The 18,883-nt window shown below is 38.1% G+C and overlaps 2 protein-coding genes and 1 pseudogene across 2 annotated transcripts; all 3 read right to left on the reverse strand.

The window, feature by feature from the left end:
- Nucleotides 1-955: 955 nt before the first annotated feature.
- LOC131626206 (uncharacterized) lies at nucleotides 956-2,564 on the reverse strand. The gene is made up of 3 exons (XM_058897038.1): nucleotides 1,624-2,564; nucleotides 1,162-1,554; nucleotides 956-1,049 (listed from the first exon to the last, which is right to left on the reverse strand). Exons 1-3 carry the CDS (start codon nucleotides 2,562-2,564, stop codon nucleotides 956-958), a joined length of 1,428 nt encoding a protein of 475 aa, XP_058753021.1.
- Nucleotides 2,565-8,735: 6,171 nt separating this feature from the next.
- LOC131626207 (uncharacterized) lies at nucleotides 8,736-14,181 on the reverse strand (annotated as a pseudogene).
- A 1,229-nt stretch (nucleotides 14,182-15,410) lies between these two features.
- Nucleotides 15,411-18,403, reverse strand: LOC131626208 (uncharacterized). Its single transcript, XM_058897039.1, has 12 exons — nucleotides 18,266-18,403; nucleotides 17,517-17,784; nucleotides 17,345-17,435; nucleotides 17,133-17,257; nucleotides 16,940-17,030; nucleotides 16,699-16,858; nucleotides 16,453-16,610; nucleotides 16,256-16,376; nucleotides 15,994-16,164; nucleotides 15,864-15,902; nucleotides 15,714-15,767; nucleotides 15,411-15,575 (listed from the first exon to the last, which is right to left on the reverse strand). The coding sequence occupies exons 1-12, from the start codon at nucleotides 18,401-18,403 to the stop codon at nucleotides 15,411-15,413; spliced, it is 1,581 nt and encodes a 526-aa protein (XP_058753022.1).
- Nucleotides 18,404-18,883: the final 480 nt, after the last annotated feature.

Consider the following 18,883-nt stretch of genomic DNA (forward strand, 5'->3'; position numbering starts at 1 on the left):
CTCAGATTTCTGTGACATATTTTGCAACTGTGCGCGGCTAGGAGCCATAACAGTATTGTAGTGGTATTGTTTCAAGAAGGCATCAACAAGTTCTCCCCAAGTACTAACATTAGACCTCTCGAGCTTCATATACCACTCTAATGGGGCTCCAGTGAGACTATCCTGGAAGAAATGCATAAGCAGAGGTTCGTTCTCAGCGTGAGCGGCCATCTTACGGCAGTAAGAACGAATGTGAGTCTCTGGGCAGGTAACTCCCTTGTACTTATCAAAATCTGGCACTTTGAACTTCGGGGGAATAACAATCCCAGGTACCAAGCACATAGCAGCGGTGTCGAAACTCGAAGTTTTAGCAACCTCAACGGCCTTAAGGCGTTCTTCGAGAGCTTGGTACATCTTAGCAGTCTCAGTCAACTCAGCAGTAAGATCATGTTCAAGGTCAATAACCTCGTGGTGGTCATCCACTACTTTTGTTATCCCCTCAACAGGAATCTCTTTAGTTTTCACCCCTCCATCATCAGAATTGGTAGGAGTATCTTTGATCAGCCCAGCAACGCTCTTTCTGAGCTCTTCTTGTCCTTGGACAACGACATGAAGAGTCTCCATAAGTTGGGTCATTCTTTCCCCCATAACATCCATATCCCTACGGAGGGCAGCTTGACTCTGTTCAAATTGATCCATGATTCTCTCGTTGCTCCTGGTGCGGTAGGGATGTAAGAAAGTCAGCTTCGTCGTCGGAAAAGAAATCTGTTGTTGGAAGGGACCCCAATTAGAATCTGATAAAAACCTGAAAATGCAGTATGATATGAGTGCATGGGTGCATGTGTGCATGTTTTATTATTTCCAAGACTTTTTAGCTTTGTCTCAAACCAACAACACAAGATAACGGAGAAATAACGAAGCGCAACCAAGATAAGCACAACCAAGATAAGCAACCAGGATAAGGAAACATAATCGATTAATTCCACAACCACGTTTTTGAAGTACAAAATATTCCGCTCTCACGAGCCAACAAATACATAAAATGGAAATAGGAACCCCATCCAACAAGACTGGTGGTGATTCAATAACAAAAACCAATACTAAGCAGGATCTCCCATGTCCAAATGACGAAGTGGGCTATCTCCAATGTTCTTATAGCTCCAAGCCTTCATTTCTTCAAACAGCTTTTTGGTCTCAGCATGGGTTGGTCTTTTAACAACTTCTTGAATCAATAGGTCCTTTCTGAAATGCATGGTCTCCAAGTAACGGCTTCTCAATTCCCAACCTCTGGCCTCCTCTTGAGCTTGAGTATCACTTTGCCCCTTTTCCTCCACTCGACCCTTCAACTTGCGAATCTCTTCATAACACCCCTCAATCCTTGCCTGACGTTCCAGAAGGAGCTTGTCTGCTTTCTTTCGACGGGCTTTCTCTGATTTGGCTATATCAGTTTGGATTTGGAGCCTCTTTGTCAATTCCGCCAACTGATCCTCATAATGCTCTTTGATCTCCCTCTCTTGAGATTTAGCAGATTTAGAGTCTATGGTCACCCTTGACCTTTTCTGAGAAGTACTTCCTCTAGCATACAATTCTTCAAGCTCTATTTCTCTCATTTTCAACTTATGAAGGGCAGAAAGCTTCTCTTGCCTATCAGTATTCATCTTAACTTGCATCGTCTCCATTTGTTCGGTCAATTTCCGATTCTGCTCCACAGTCTGATTATAACAAGGCATGGAGACAATGTCGGGTTGTACACCAGCAGGAGGATACAAAGGATCTTTTGGAGGGAAGGGCATCCCTCGGGTGTTGGCCACAACTTCAACCCACTCAGTATAGTCTTTATAAGTCGCACAGTCTCTTTGACCAAAATACTTCTTATCTCTCCAGCAAATATTCTTCCAGGCTTGCGCAGCTTCTGCCATTTGCCCAACATTGGTGGCTGAATGATAGTAAATATTCTCAGCAATCTCTGCTTGTTCAGGAGGACTAATGAAAGCGTATCCATATGTTCTTCTAGCCAGGATAGGATTATAGTTGATCCCACCTCTGATGCCCATGAGAGGCACATTCTTGAACTTCCCACAACTCATAACAACTTCCATATGGTCCAAGGATCGGTTGTACCAGACGATGTCCTTAGCTCTAAGCCCCATGATTCTATCAGCCCATCTGGATGTGTACCTATTATCAACAAAAGCTCCACGTTCCGGCAAATGTGATCTGAACCAACGGTATAGCAGCGGAGCACAGAATCTAACCAAACCTCCTTTCTGCTCATTACGATGATGAACGGAATGATAAACATCCCCCAGAAGCGTAGGAATGGGGTTCTGCAGAATGAATATGTGGATGGCATTCATATCAACAAAGTCAGGTACATTTGCGAACATCACAATACCATAGATACTTAGAGCCAGGATAGCTCTAAAAGTGTCCCACTCTTTGGCTTCAGCAGCATCACAACCTCTTTTAACCAGGAACTCCATACGAAAACCATGACAACCTCCTTTCTTGGTGAGATTTGCCTCCACGACTGACTTGCTCAAATAAAGAGCCTTAGCAATCTCAATGGAATCAGGGGCCTTCATGGCGCTATAATAAGGTACCTCTTTCCAACAGGAATACCAAGGAATGATGAATACTCTTCCAAGGTAGGAGCCAAAAGATAATCAGTGAAAGCGAAACAACGGAGGGAAGGATGATAGAACTGAAGCAAAGTGTGAACTCCTTCTTGCTCATCCTTGGTGAATGGCATCTTGAGGAGGCTCAGAATGTACCCATATTTTTCTCGGAAATTGGTTGACTCATCCGGTGTGATCTTCTTTGCCAAACACTCAACAAACTTCAGATTAGGATTCACAAAAGAATAAGAGTAATTGCGCTTGCCAGTCTTCAGTGGTGGAGCCATGTGTTAGTCGGAGACAGAGCCAAAAAGTTCCTGAAAATAAATGAACATGCATGTTAAATGATATGGTGGAATGCATTTCATTGGGAGAATCCTAAAATCTTTTCATTATTCCTTTCCTTTCTTTTTTTTTTTTTGCAAAAAGGTATGTATATATTCTTTTTCTTTTCTTTTCTCTTTAGACATAGATTTTAGGATTCTCCACGGATGAAGTGAGGTGGATGCAATAGCATGATGTGTCATGTGCATGATGTGGTGAGAGACTGAATGTCCCTCGCAACTCTGAACATCTGGGTAATACTGATTGTAACAGGTTCAAAATTTCGACTTCAGATTGCAAAATGGAAATCCGGGTATGATGAAGGCTAGTATCCTGTCCCTCCCCAAAACTCACGGGTATGAATTCTAGACACGGACAGGTGGTCCCTAATGGTCACTGGGGTCTATAGTTCCCATGGGGTACAAAGTGTTTGAGGCAACAAGAGTGCCAGACACAGTGTTCCATGAAAGAACCTCGCCCAGTTGTGGTACCCCACATCAACTCGATCGTAGCAAGAGCTACGGGAGCCAACATGAGCATCCACGCTAATCCTAGGTGTCACTTGGCCTGGGTAGTGGGCCTTTTACCTCAAAACATCCCACCCAACCTGCAAAACAGAACAGAAGACCCCAAGGAACACAGAATATAATCCATATGCATGATGTGCAAACAGAAATAAACATGATATGCAAGCAGAAAAGTAAACATGCAAACATATATACAAGGTATAGACAAAAACAAATAAACACCCAGTAAATAAACAAACAAACGCAGGCTAGGATCGACTCACTAAGGATGGACCAGCAACAGGTCTAGCAACATCCCCAGCAGAGTCGCCAGCTGTCGCACGCTCGCGAAAAATGAACAGAGTCGCCACCAATATATTTATCCCATAAGGGAAAGGAATATCAGAAAACCTAACAAAGGAAGGAACAGGGTCTTGCGACCAGAGAATCAAGGTACGGAAGTCGGTTACGCGAGGGGAAGGTATTAGCACCCCTCACGCCCATCGTACTCGATGGTATCCACCTATGTTTGTTTCTATCTAAAGGGTATGTACTATGTCTATGTCTATATGCGAATGAATGCAAAAAGGAATACGGGGAAAAGAAGGAAATATTTACAAGTGTGCTCGTTCAAGCCCCGCGACTTGATGCCTACGTATCCTTTTCAGGAATCAGAGCGCCGTAGTTCGGCTAACGATTTTCTGTTTGTTTTTGTGTTTTTTAGTTGGGCGGAGTTAACGCTCACGCTCTTGCATAAGGGATCGACCTAGGATGCAGTGGAGCAGAGATAACGGTGCCCTTAGGTGCCAAGCAGGCAAAAGAAAAAGAAATGATTGGTTTGTGTCTTTTAGGGTAATTCCATGATGACGAGAACCTACTACAAGGTCTCGCACCACTTCCTCACTTTTGTTTTAAGTCTGAACATTTATTAGGTTTTTTTTGAAGTGTTTTTGGTTGGTGTTTTTTAAGGGGATTTTATTCAAGTATTTTTATTAATGTTTTATGGTTGTAAAAGAAAAAGAATGAAAAAGTGGGGGACTAGCCTAATCTCTAAGCCTATTTTGTAAGAATATTCTAAAAGGAAATGGGGAAGAAAAAGCAATTAAGCGGATTAAAGCAACATTAAAGACCAAGGGTATTTTAGACAATTCACATATATGGAAAATATTCACACCGAAAGAAAGAAAATTAAATCTAAACTATTTGTGAAAATATTTACAAGCAAATGTATTTTATTCATGTGAGAAGATATTTTTGAATTAAAGACTAAAACCATTTATTTATTATGGTTAATCAACCAATCACAAATCAAAGAAAACAATCAATTAAAATTCAATTAAAGAAAATAAAATTCTAAAAGTCTAATTGGTTAGAAAAAAGTTTTTTCATTTTTTATTTAAAAAGAAATTCAATTAATAGGCAAAAGAATTAAAGGGAATAGAACTATTTTTATATGGTTTTTTGTTACCAGCATGGGGGTGCCTTAGCAAACCAGAGTAAACTAAAAAAACAGTTAAAAGCATACTGGGCTCAAAAAAAGGGGGTGGCGAAATCAAGGGTGCGCAAGGCCCAAGTTCATTAGCATGGGGCGCACTAGCAGTGAGGGGGTGAGATCCAGAACCAGTCTAAGCCCAGGTCACGCGTGGCCCAAAAGCAATCACTCATCCACTTCCTTTTATTATTCTACTTCAGCATGTGGTTTGTTCCTTAATGACTTTACTACATGGGTTTTTTATTAGAATAAAACGTAACAGCAAAAGGGAATATGTGTAACATGATATCAATAGGGTCAAGTGGGTTTAAGTGACTAAAGGACAAAATTAAAACCCAGCCAACGATAAGCTGACACGCGCCCCTCCAATCATCACATGCAGATTGTAGCTGCCAAGAGATAAATGCATAGGCGAATGGGAGGCTGCCACGTGTGCGCATGCATGAGGCTGCATGAAAACTCCGCCGGAGCCAGCCACGGACCACCACCCTCTCCGGCGGCCTCACCACGCCGGAAAAAAATTTCGCCCAGAATTAAAAAACAGAACCTCTTTCCCACTCGATTTTTCGTGCTGATTTCAAAAATGCAGTCGGTTTTTAATAATACTCGCTCTATCATGCAGAATGAAGGGATTCTTAAGCTTTAGCTAATGAAAACTTCATCAAAACAATCACTAATGGCATCCAATTAATTCCTACTCTATGCATAGTTCAAGCACACATTTCAAACATCCAGAGAGTCAACATTACACACCAAACAGAGATGATAATTCAAGGCTCCTAATGTTAGACATAATGGGCATGAATTTGCTACATGATATGCAAAAGGGGTTTGTGAACCTTACTTGTGGAAGAGTCTTGGACTAAGCTGTAGAGAGAGCCTCAAAGTTCCTTCAATATGCGGATGAGATGAAACCAATGGTGCTTCTTGAATCCAAAATGGTGGGGGTGAAGGATGGAGCTTGGAGATGTGTGTGAGAGAGAGGGAGAGAGGTGAGAGAGAGAGAGAGGAGAGAGAGAGGGAGAGAGAGAGAGAGAGAGAGAGAGGGAGAGAGAGGGAGAGAGAGAGGAGAGAGAGAGAGAGAAGAGAGAGAGAGAGAGAGAGAGGGAGAGAGAGAGAGAGAGAGAGGAGAGAGAGAGAGAGAGAGGGAGGGAAGTATAGTGATATAGTGAAGAGTGGAGGTGAAGTAGAATGAAGTGTATGAGTTTCTATTTATATGGCCAACCATTGGTTTGTGATTCACAATTCTTGGATGTGGGACTTGGACTAGTTTGCAATACCTCTTTCTCATTTTTCCAATGTGGGACTTGCAGCACCACTTTTTCCATTTCTCCAATGTGGGACTTTAGTGTGTGTGTAGTGCAATTGTGTGTTGTTTTACTTTTTCTCTTCATGCTGGGGTGCTTACTTTGAACACTTATATCTCAAACCATGGGTTGTTAAATGATGCAAGAATGGGGTCATATCAAAGAGGGCATGGGATAGAACAAGATTGGTGTTGAAAATATCTCAAGATAAGGCTTGGAAGTATGAGAAAAATGGCCTTGAATTCATGCAAATACCACTGCACACGCCCAGCAGCTTGCTGTCACATGCGTATGGCCAGAACGTGACTCTGCGAGGGCGATACTTTGAGCCTCTCTATCTCGATCAATACATGTCCAAAATCAGTGATACTAGTCTCATTGGATAGAGGACATGGCAAGGAATAGCTTAGAACTGGGCTTGTTTAAGATAGAGACTTGTGGAGGAAGAAATAGGCTTTGACATTTGGCCCACCATGTGTTTGCTGAAATGTGTTGCGTGCCCAGAATTCTGTGTCATGGCTGCCTGCAGAATTTGGCCAGGGTTGGGGCACCACTTTGAAGGCTTGTATCTCACTCAATATTTGCTCAATTACCCCAATTCTTATTTCTATGGATAGAGGAGATGGCAAGGAAGGGAATGATACCAAGTTTGCGTTCATATCAGTTCTGTACAGTTCTAAAAATGACTGGAGATTTGGCATGCCATGTGTTTGTGAAAATGCCAGGTCATGACCTGGCTGGTGACCTGGAATGTGACTTGATTCAGATGAGTTTCCAGCAACTTCACACCACTTTAACTCTTCATACAAGCTTCAAATGAAAAAGTGTCCAACTACAAAGTTGTTCTCCTCCATGAGAGGAACAACTTTGATGTTGGAAACTTTTTCGGAAAATGTCGTTTGCCACGTGTAATCTGGTGCTGAAGTGGACTGCTCAACAAGATTTAAGACATCAAAAATTTTTCTAAGTGTTGGAATGTCTTTTTTCTATTTTTCCCAACTTTTTGCCGAACTCCCGATTTTATCCGTTCTTCGACTTTCTTGATTAATTTTCCACCAAAAGTCAATAATTTTCCCCGATTTTGACCCAAAAGTCAACTGTTCCGATTTTTCCGACTATTGATGAAATTCCCGATTAAATCTCTTCCACTCACATCCAGTCAAACAAACACATCCACACAGTCAGTATGAGAAGTTTTCCACACATAGAAGCCACTTCTGATTAAATGTTGACCAGAAAGTCAACTAATCGACTTTGGTCAAAGAAACCCTGATTTAGAGAACCAGATGATTTGCAAGCTTGTACCCTCTAATCAATGCCCTGATTTGGAGCGGAGAGACACCCCAATCCAGGAGGACTTCAATGAACATAGAGCCACATGATTATACTTCAGTTTTCTCGTTCTCTGATCAAAATTCTTTGCAAAAGAGCTTTTTCTTGCTGGCCCTTGAATAACACCTATGACATGAATGCATGGGTATGGATTATGACCTAAGTGATGTATGTACATGAATGCAAAGCCTAAGCCAGTTAGAAGTTAAAGGGTAGGACAAATTTGGGGTATGACAGTTATATCTACCTATGTTTTAATAATTATTTTATGTGCAGCAACTTCCTCAGATGGTTGTACGTAGTTGCAAATTGATTGAAAGGCCCATTAAGTTGGTCGATGCAAAAACAGGAGAGAGCTATGAGTGTGAGATCCATGTTGCTGAGAGAAAATACTGTGTTGAAAAGTATATAGGACATGGTTGGTATGAGTTTGCCCGGGACAAACAACTGAAAAGGGGTGATAGGTTGTCCTTTAAGCTGCGCGATCCTCCAGCTACAAGATTGGTTGTGACCTTGTTGAATCGCTAAATCCAGGCTGAAGATATTAAGAAGTTAGAAGTGTGTTGATTAGGGTGTAAGATATTTAGTATGAAGACATATTTTGTGGCGGTTAAAAATGTTTATGCAGTGTTTTTGTAATAGTGATCACTGTTATATTTTGGAACAATGGTAGTTATTGTTAGTGTTATATTAAGTTGTTTGGATGGCAAGGGAAATTATGTAAAAGTCTGGTAATTTGTATTGATGCAGCAATCTATATTAAAAAAAGGTTGTTATTAATCTTATTGAAAGGTATCTCATCAGTGTTATATAGTAATCTTTGTATTGACAAACTGTTTAATTGGCATAATAGCCATAGGTAATCTGTGTAATTAACTCCAAAAATTTTGTTATGAAAACTTATATTAAAGATGAAAAGATGTATCAAACATGAAAACATATATCAAATTAAAGATACTTCTAAAACTCTCATAACAGCGGTTAGAATTTAATTACAACATTGCAGTAGTGAATTTGAAGTTGAATTACAGGTAAGATGATAGATCAATATTCTGCAACATTCAAAGCCTGAAACAGAATGCAGAAGAAGAATTATAAATTTTAGATATGAAGCAACCAATTATATTGAATTAAATAGTGCAGAGAACATCAGAGAGCTAATAGATGTATTTACCAATTAAATGTTTGCAAAGACTTCTTTGTAGACAACATTTGTTGTTGTAGACTTTGGTTTCTTATCATCATCATGTACCAAAATTTTGATCCCTTTTTTGGTTGTTACCCTGGAAATGGCCACATAAAGTTGGCCATGACTAAAAAGATCTTTTGGTATGTAAAGTCCCACCCAATCTAGAGATTGACCTTGTGATTTGTTGATGGTCATTGCATAGGAAACAATGATTGGGAATTGTCTTCTAATCAATTTGAAAGGCCAAGGTGACTGCGATGGAGACATATCCATCCTTGGTATATAAGTAAGTTTTCCATGGCCCTTACCACTCATTATTTCTGCTTCTAAAACATGGTTTGCCATTTTCGTGACTATCAATCTAGTCCCATTACACAAACCCTCTGATTGATCAATATTTCTCATAAGCATTATCGGGGTTCCAACCTTTAATGTTATGATATGACTGGGCAATCCCGATGTTCGTAGGGAACTCAAAAACTCAGGTGTCAGAACTCCCATAATGCTGTTATCATGAATTTCTGAACGATCAACAGAATTAGAACTGTAATAATCTTTGGATTCCCCTATAGATAAATTAGAACATATATATATTATTATAGTCACTTGAAAAGTAAAAATGAAGTATTTAAGGGTTAAAATAATACCTGGCATCATGTTTAGAACATGATTATTAATTTGTTCAACAACTTCAATTGTTGATGCTAATATAGCCCGACTTTTCAAGTAATCGAAAGATCTAAAGTTATCCAAAAAAGCAGGGTAGGTACTGTCAACAATTGCAACAATAGGATCATCAAACTGTTCTATTAACATATCACGTGGAATGTCAATTTCAGCATGACCATCGTTAGGCTCACAAAGTCGCCCTTCACCCAATTTCAATAGCCATTTTGAAAACTGATCAATTTCTTTTGTTTCCTCATCAGTCCGACCACCCTTCAAACGCATATTTTTGGTTAAAGTCAAAACCTGACATGAGTGCCATATATAAGACGCATTTATAGTAGCGTGAACAATATCGGATCTACTACCCCTAGGAATAACAGGCAAGATTTGTCTAAAATCTCCACCAAATACTACTACCTTTCCACCAAAAATAACCTCAGAGTTGCTATCAGTACTCATAACATCCTTTAATGTCTTGTCAAGTGCTTCAAAACAGTATTTGCTTGCCATAGGGGCCTCATCCCAAATGATCAAATCAGTTTCTCGAAGTAACTGTCTGTATTCATCATTATATTCAATATTGCAGGTAGAGTTTTCCAATGTGGGCACAGGCAATTTGAATTTAGAATGAGCAGTTCTGCCTCCAGGTAATAATAATGATGCTATTCCACTCGAAGCTACTGTTAAAACAATTCGATGTTTACACCGCAGAGCAGTTGCGAGTGTCTTCCACATGTAAGTTTTTCCAGTGCCTCCGTATCCATGTAAGAAAAATACCCCCCCTTTTTGATTTTTAACAGCCAACATTATCTTGTCAAATATTGCCCTTTGTTCATCTTGAAGAATATGAAATTGAATTAGGACGCAATTGGTGTATCGTTATTTCACTATATAATTTATTATTGACTGATAAAGTAAGTTACCTGTCAGAGCAGTGAAAAGATCATGGTATTGTGATCTCATAAGATCGATGTCATAATTTCTCTCTTCATAGATCAACCGGTTTCCCAGTTGTTGCAGCACATAATCATCTGGATATGGTATAGGCTTGAAATCTTTAAGACTCCTGCGATTTGCTTGCAGCAAGATTTCGATTTCAATTAACGTCAACATCTTTGTTTGTTCCTCAGTTAGCACCAAAGCTGTATACGATAAAAATTGATTAACTTTCTGCATTCAAATTGTATTGAAAATAGTATGAATATATAAATTTTGATCTACCTTTGTTATTTGCCAAAGTCCTTTGGGAGTGCAAGATACCATCTGAAAGCAGAATCCATGTTTTCTTCCATACATTTGCTGGTCTGTTGACAGTCCCAGAAAGTAGCATAACAACAAATAATTTGCGCAAGAAATGTCCGGATCCCCAGTGGCTGGCCTCTTTAATAGCACCTATATATTCTCTATCATCTTCCAGGAAACCCATTGCGAAGCATGCGTCCCTAAATGAGTCGTATTGTCTGTCTCCGACCTTACGAATATCTTCATAAGTTTTTGGTCCTTTCACCACTGTTAGCATCATCCTTAGATAATAGAGTTCCCCAGTTGTTGGTGGAACCCAAATGAGCCTTCCAATTGTAAAACCTTTTTTCCTTGGTTTCCATGAGCGCGTTTTCTTGACATATACAAACTTAGAAACAAACTGCCCATATGTCAATTGTTGTGCTTCCTCATACCGATCATTTGCGAGTAACCACGAAGTAAACATAGATTCAGTTATACTTGCTTTTTCTAAAACATTTTCCATCCTTTCAAAATCAGTATAGTACAATGGCTTCTCACCGATAAGATGATAGAACATACGTTCAACAGCCGGTTTCCTTCCATGAATCTTGTAAGAAAATATCCGCCAACATGCTTCAGCTGGTGATACGTATCTACAATCAAGGTATTCTTTAATCTCATCAATTACCTTATCAGCATTACTGCATGATGCTCTTGATCGCGAAACAGATGCAGTGATTCGGTCGTAACCCTTGTGAATATATTTGAAGAGGTATTTGATTGAGGTGCTTTGGTCACACCACTCCATGTTGATGTGAGCATCATATTTAAGAAGTAACCTGGTATTATAGGGAACCACATATCTGTTGTCCAAGGTAATACCGTTTTTAGTAACGGTAAAAGTTTGTGAACTTCTCTTGTAAACTGGGTAACCATCATGATCAACAATGGTAGTTTCATTGAACTTTTTAGGGAAAAACTTTGAACATCTACCATTTTTCATGCAGGGACATTTCGGTCGAGCAAGACCACATGGACCATGCATCATCTGTGTCTTAACTAACTGATACAGCCTAGGATGTAGTTGGGGATCCGGTATCTCAGCTGAAATTATTTTGTCAATATCAGGTGGGGTAGGGTACTTGCTTTGTGGATGTAAAAAAATGAGAATATGAGCATGTGGCAATCCTCTTTTTTGGAATTCTATAGTGTAGATGTCTGCAAACAAAGGTAATAATTTAATATGAGTCCATAAATAATAGTTATGAAATGGATTTAAAACAAATATAATAACTGCAAATCTTACATGCCAGCACTTTTCCAAGAAGATGTCGCTTTGTTATGTCAACCATCAGTTCGTCAAACTTCATTTTGAAGACCTTTGAAACTATGTTCGGACGATCTGCTGGGTTTAAATTCCTTTTGGATAGGTGACGTGTAATCTCAGGCCATTTAGGATTGCAGGTAAATGTTATAAATAAATCAGGGAAACCAATTGCACTGGAAATAGCCATTCCATCAAAATACAATTGATCCATATATCTCTTGCTACCTACAAATGAGGATGGTAAGACAACTCTTTTGCCAGTTTTAGAATGCGCCTGCTGCTGACTGCTTTGACATTGTTCATTAATTCTTGTATATTTCCCAACTCTTAGCTTGGATTGATTTTTTCTCAACCAGTTAAGTCGTTCTGATTCCATCATTGTATATCCATCCACTAAAAACTGTTGAAATAGTCTCCTTGAGTGCAGAAGTGTCCTCGCCTCATTTTTGCGTTCTTGCAATCGGAAACATAGCCAATCTTTGATAGTTTGACGATTTTGCTTGGTAACCTGCTTCTCATGTTTAAACTTATGTAGTATATCATCTCTGTATCCATCTTCTCCGTATGGAAATATCATCGGATATTGATAGGATAGATAAGCTTAATGAAACTCATCTATCCGTTGGAGATGACCATCACGATGCTGAACAATGATGTCTCTCTTAGATGCGGTGTCCACGTCACCAACGATAAGAGCAGCAACTTCCGACACAGTTGGATGGTTATAGACACGACCGTCGGAAGATCTTTCCGAAATAAGTTTCAGTTTAAGATCTTGAAAACCTGTTTGTTTCATCATGTCCCTTGCCATTCTAAAAGCTTTGGCATGAGAATTATATTCATCTAACATCAACTTTAACTTAGTTACAATAGACCTGTCGACATTTTTGCTGTCCCTGTCATGAAAAATATGCCATGTTAATCTATAAAAAAAGTGTGCAATGTAAAGAAAAATAATGAGTTAGGTGAAAACAAAACTTGAAACATTTGATTCTGTTGTTAACTTCATTGTCCGTATCAAAAATATATAGTTGAGCATATTTTGGTATTTGTCCTTGTTCAGGAAGCAAACTTCCGATTCTGTGGCATGTTTGTCCGTGCAGTCGTAATGTTGGAGGACCTCCGCCTTCGTTGATGGAAGTGTCAAACTTCATTCCAGGGGATGTAAACGAAAACATTGCATTGTAGGTTCGTATGTTGTTTTGGAAATTATTTGCATCTTTCAAATTGGGATCGAACAGAAGAGTGTTGAGAAGTGGTGGTGGTGTTACCAATAATGGTGCAACAAATTTTCCTCCCTTACAACATAAACTGAACTTTGGTATAGTTGTATGTATTGACTTCCCTTTACGCTCCTGATACCACATATAGGCACCACAGTGTGTGCACTCCCATACAGGATCTCCAATATCAGAGTATACTATATTTGGGGAAAAGGAAAAATTGTTAAAAATAGCAATCCACAAAAAAAGTAACATGAAGAATATAAAGATATGTGGCTGTTAAAAAAAATTGACCTTCATCATGGGAATTCCGTATAAGAAATTCAGTTTGATCTTCATCTGAATCCGAATTGGGCTCCATAGCGTTGTCCGAATCAGTTTGGCTGCAGGTATCATCATTTGAGTAATCAGCAGAACCCAAATTTGTATAAAAAGCAGAATGTGGGCTCTGGGACAAAATACTTTGGGGTGTTGTATGAAGGTTGGAAGGTGCATTAACAATTGGTTTATGAGGAAGAATGGTTTGATTGAAGCTGTTAATAAGATTTTGTCTAAGTGGAAGAGTAAAGCAGGGTATCTTAAGAGTGTTATTTCTTTTCAGAGGACGACTTGAAGAAGCTGGGTGAGACGATTTTGATGTAGTTGTGGGAAAAGGTGTATATTCCATGGAAGGCGTAGTTGGAATGGGAGTAGTTGTTGGGTTTTTGCTGAAATAAGGGTAAACATTTTCCTTATTGGCAAGGTGAATAGGAAGGATGTTTGTCATTCGATGGTTAGTTGAAATAGGACATTGGTGTTGGGTTGATGTAGGAGGTGTATTGACAGTATTTTCAAATGTCACAGAAGTTGGAATGGGTGTGAGATGCTGATGAGGGGATTGAGAGGAATTAACATTGGTGGAGTTGTTTTTCTTTGTGATCAGGCTGAGTCTTCTTCTCTTTCTAGCTAGGAAAGCCGGGCTTTGTTCCTTGGAAAAATGTGGAGGTTCCATTTATGCCAAGATTCTTAGTGGTTGATGGTAAAATATGGAAAAGAGGTTGTTAGAAGATGGAAAAAAAAGATGATGATGAAAAATAAGGTTGAAAGAAATGCCTTGTAATGATACACGGTTAAATCCATGTTAATATATCGAAAGGAGGCAATGGTGACAATGCAAGCTATTCAAATATTCTGTGTCATTGTGAAGGGAAAAAATGCAGAAGCTGTTTGTGTTATTCTGGTGTGAAATAGTGTATGCATACATAGTGGTGGTGATGTTGGAATGAAGAACATGAAGAAGGTAACAGTGTTGGCGGTTGTTTGCAAAAATAGAATATGAAATTTAAACTTTTGAAAGCATAGTAAATTGTTTAGTGGGGCACAGAGGCGGGAATTGAAAATGTATGTGAAAAGTTTTGATTTAAAAAGCATATTTGTTAAACAAAAAGTCTGATACTTTAAAATTTGGAAAATTCGAATAAAGTGGGGCCATGTTATACTTCTTGTGTGTTGCTAGATACTCAAGTTTGCTGCATTGGGAATAGAAAGAGTACATTAAGCAGATCCCATGATGTGCTTTGGTAAAGAGAAAATAGATTTTGCTCAAAAGGACAATTTCAGGAGTGGGGTCCGAAAAAACCAGCCTGTAGATTTCCATCAATTGACGTGAAGAGTGAGAGAAGTAAATGGATCATTTAATGCTTTAGGGATCAGACATCATCGACGTTACTGTAGGGACCCTTTGAAAAGTTTGTATATCAAAGTATCATTAAATATTAATAGAATATATATGATTATTTATTAATCAGAAAAGTTAATAAAGTCAACAAAGTTTTGAATCACCAAATTAACTGAAAGCTGATCTTGTGCTTTACTAAAATTTGGGTCGTTGACAAACTGAGTGGGGTCGTTGGCAATATAGCTTATTTTATACATCAGCCATTTAAAGTCATAGAATTTGTAAAAAATATTTGATCTAATAAGAAACATAGATGGTAATATGGATTGGGAAAATAATTATAATTTCTTGATTAAATAAGCTGGAAAATATAAAGAGCATGAAGAATTAGTTATAAAGAAGAGGAATTACTTAAACCAAAATAAGCATTAATTATAATATTATACAACCATTGCTGCCCTTGAAAAGTAGTGATGTTTTAGGTGGAGAGTAAAATTCTAATAACTGTTGACTTAGGCAGATTACAAAAAGATAGTTTTCACTTGAAATTAATGGAAAGCATGCTAATTCTCCAGTTTGATATGCTTTTTCATCTTTGTGGAAGATTGTTGTAATTCAGACGTCTGAGATAAAGGAGTAATGTCATGTGATTCATGTGGAGCAATCCGTTTAGCAGCTGAAGTTGGTGTAACAGGGTCCGGCAATGCATCAGATGTAATATCGGTTTCCTGATAAGAAGAACAACTGAACCATTAACATATAGCAGGAGTAGAACTGATTGGTATAATACAAAAATATCAGCGGTATAGCAGGAGTGGAAGTCACTGGTATTAGGTAGATAATACGAAATTGGAAATGGGTATTACCGGAATGATGTCCCAATCATCCAAATGTGAAACCTCAGCAACACTCTCATTGTTCTTAGCCAATATAAAAGAAAAACAGTGATTTATTAAGGAAAGAAGGATAAACCATAAACAGAAATGGGAATAATAAAAATAAGTGGTTGAACATACCTGTGTTACATTAGGAGTTAGCATGTCCTGGGAATTAGGCTAATAAAAAAGGTAGAAACGTTAATGCTGAATTTAAAACGTATATATATGACTATATGTATAATAATGTAGTCCACCAAAAAACACGTACCAATTCCTGTCCAAATGAACGCAGTATATCCTTTTTTACAATGTCATCTTCAAATATAGACATAACAGACGCATTTTCCCAATCAGGTTGCCATTTGACCTTGAAAACCATGGTCATTCCAACTAAAGCATCAAGCGCTACTGGGAACTCAAGAGGGTCGGTAATACCAGCCTTTTATAAGAATGAAAGATGTCAGTCAATGGGTTCACAGATAATCGAAGACCATGACGTTAAAGCTCAAGATAAAGTAGCAGGATGAGACCTCAAGTAAATTAGTGCGCATCTGAGCAGCAGTGACCTTCAAAAGTTGAAAAGCTTCACGGTCCCATATTACAAATGATGCTTTTGTTCCAGCATTAAAAACTTCAATTAAAATTTTATACCTGTAATACATTGAGGTGATGAGGATGCAATTGTGTTGTGCACATAGAAATGTCATGGAATAGGTTGATATGTTACCTATAAATGGCTGTTTCTGTTTTGTGGCGAAGAGTACATTCATAGGGTGGTTCATTCCCTTTAGCAACCCTAGGACACTGATGACATGCTTGGTAATACCATCCACCTTGAGCAGCCTTGAGTTTGGTTATTGTCGCAACGGTAACACATTGAGCTTCCTGACAATGAAACAATAGCCTTCTTTCATTAGGGTAGAGAAATAATAGTTGTAAAAGGAATAATATTGAGATGAAAAGAAGTTAATACCTCCTTGAGTTTTACAATTTCAACCAAAGGCCGTACGGTTGCTTTATACATTAGTTTATCATAAGGAGTATGTTGAGAAGAAGTTGAGTATTGAGACAGTGTCTGGGACTGCAGGCTCAAAGCCTGACTTGAAGATTCAGCCTCACTGATTTTTGGTAGGCTATAAATAAAATTAAAACAAATGAACAACACAGTAGAATTAAAGTCAATGATAGAGGATATCTGGTGGAAAAACTGATACCTTTCAATAAATTCTTTAATCTGAGGAAAGTCATCATTGAGAATCAACTTTGTAACGTTGAAGGTGTTAGAAACACATAATGGATACTTACCTAAAAATGAAAAGGCATATGAGAGTTATTATTATTATTGTATGGCAAACCTTTAAATAAACAATAAGTTCAATATGTTATGCATCTATATTAATCAGATACCTTCTTCCTTGACTTTTGCATATTGCAAAACAATAATGAGGGGAGTTGTGTCCTTTCTATTTTTACTGAATTCATGGAACTGCACTGCATATCCTTCCCACAAAGTGCAATTCAAAACGTTGCCCCTAAAGAAAATTCAATAACAGAATAATTTTAGTATGACAAATAACAACAAAAACTGTTAAAAAAGAGTTGCATAATTAAAGACATACGACAAATCCTTCAACGATAGATTGATCTGTTGTTTCTTGCCCCCCTGTTGTAGTTGGGTGTAGCCAATTTCTGTGACCATTCCAATGACATCTGAGAAAAAAGAAACAAAACATAATAGAATAGAGAAACATGTTGTGCACATAAAATAAGGCTCAGTTAATATTTTCATACCCATTAGAACATCCTTTTTCCAATTCTCAGACATAATATCAGTGAAAGAAGTGAATTTAAGTGGCTTTGCAGGAATTTGATGTTTATTCTTGTCGGTAACAGATGTACCACCAGTAAATGTCAACATAAATTTGTGATCTGAAGGCTTGAAAAGCATATCATTAAGAGAGACTTGGAAGTTTGAGATTGTATAAGTGTTGCCAACGGTTAAAAGTGAATCATAAGCCTGCTTAAAAGGATGTGGAACGTTGACATGGATGTCACAGCCCTGTATAATAGACGAAAAAGTAGAGTTTCAGAGAGGAAAGGGAATATGGAAAAGGTAACAACATATGAACAAACTATTAATAGAGGAAACATGTTAGTTGTAAAAGTTTAAAAGATCAACCATATTAACCAAGTTTATAGTATCTAATCAGTGGTGGTAAAATCAGGTTTCCATTAAAACAAAAGTTAATTTTAAGAAACGGTAAAACAACCACTACATTTGTATTTTAAACCAGATTTCACACAAAATGCAGGAAAAAAGTAACAGCATAAAGAAAAGAAGAAAATTTGACAACCAGGTTGAAGCGCGTAGATCTTCATGTTTTGTTATGTTTTATTGAAAGCAAAGTTTCATTAAACCGTCAGTTTCATTAAGCCAAAGCTTTAGATTTAGAAAACCATTAAGAATAAAAAAATGAAGGATTCATGACAAAAACGCCAAACAGAAGTAGTAACAAAAAATGGCAGATAGAAGAGCTTACATCTTTATCAACGACAACCAACTCGAAATGTTCCTTGTTCTTATTGAGAACGGTCCATTTGTGATGTATAAGAACAACAACTTTCCAAAGCTCCTTCGTATCGTTAATGTTCTTCACCAACTCAAAGGGTCTAGCCATTTAGAATCCGGAAAACCAGAAAAAACGGTTGTATAGTGAAGAAAATGTAATTGTGAAAACTGAAGAAAGAGTTTGGTGGTAGTTAGGGTTGTTCCGGGAACAAAATGTATTTGTGAAAAGTGAAGAAAGAGAAGAGGAAAGAAAGAAAGAGAAGAGGTAAGTGACATTACAACCTGCAAACAGTGTAGTCATTGGGAACAACATGACTGAGCAACTGTTTTACAGACTCACCTTTTCTTCATTATCCGGTTCAAATGCAACCAATATCCAAAAAGAATAATATTTTAATACAGCTGCAGGCAAGGATTAATGAAACAGACCATAAACATGGAAACTAAATGGGCTAATGGGCTGACAAATTGTTACTTTGGACCACAAATACCCCCATAAATGAGATTTGTCACATAATTAAGCCAGGGTTAATATGTCTTAACCAGCACATATTCCCTTCTTATATTATAGATAAATAATAATGTAGAT

The sequence above is a fragment of the Vicia villosa genome, unplaced genomic scaffold (assembly GCF_029867415.1).
Source record: "Vicia villosa cultivar HV-30 ecotype Madison, WI unplaced genomic scaffold, Vvil1.0 ctg.000273F_1_1_3, whole genome shotgun sequence".
Classification (NCBI taxonomy): Eukaryota; Viridiplantae; Streptophyta; class Magnoliopsida; order Fabales; family Fabaceae; genus Vicia; species Vicia villosa.

Bases quoted from the DNA above. Each gene is read 5' to 3' on its own strand.
- LOC131626206 (XM_058897038.1), bottom strand. From the start codon at position 2,564: ATGAAGGCCCCTGATTCCATTGAGATTGCTAAGGCTCTTTATTTGAGC. The intron at 1,555-1,623 runs GCAAGAGAAGCT...ATTGTATGCTAG, and splicing joins GTTAAGATGAATACTGATAG to AGGAAGTACTTCTCAGAAAA. The intron at 1,050-1,161 runs GTTTGAAGAAAT...AATCACCACCAG, and splicing joins CATGCTGAGACCAAAAAGCT to TCTTGTTGGATGGGGTTCCT.
- LOC131626208 (XM_058897039.1), bottom strand. From the start codon at position 18,403: ATGGCTAGACCCTTTGAGTTGGTGAAGAACATTAACGATACGAAGGAG. The intron at 17,258-17,344 runs GTATGTCTTTAA...AATTTTCTTTAG, and splicing joins CTATCGTTGAAGGATTTGTC to GGGCAACGTTTTGAATTGCA. The intron at 16,859-16,939 runs GTATCAGTTTTT...TTTTATTTATAG, and splicing joins ATTAAAGAATTTATTGAAAG to CCTACCAAAAATCAGTGAGG.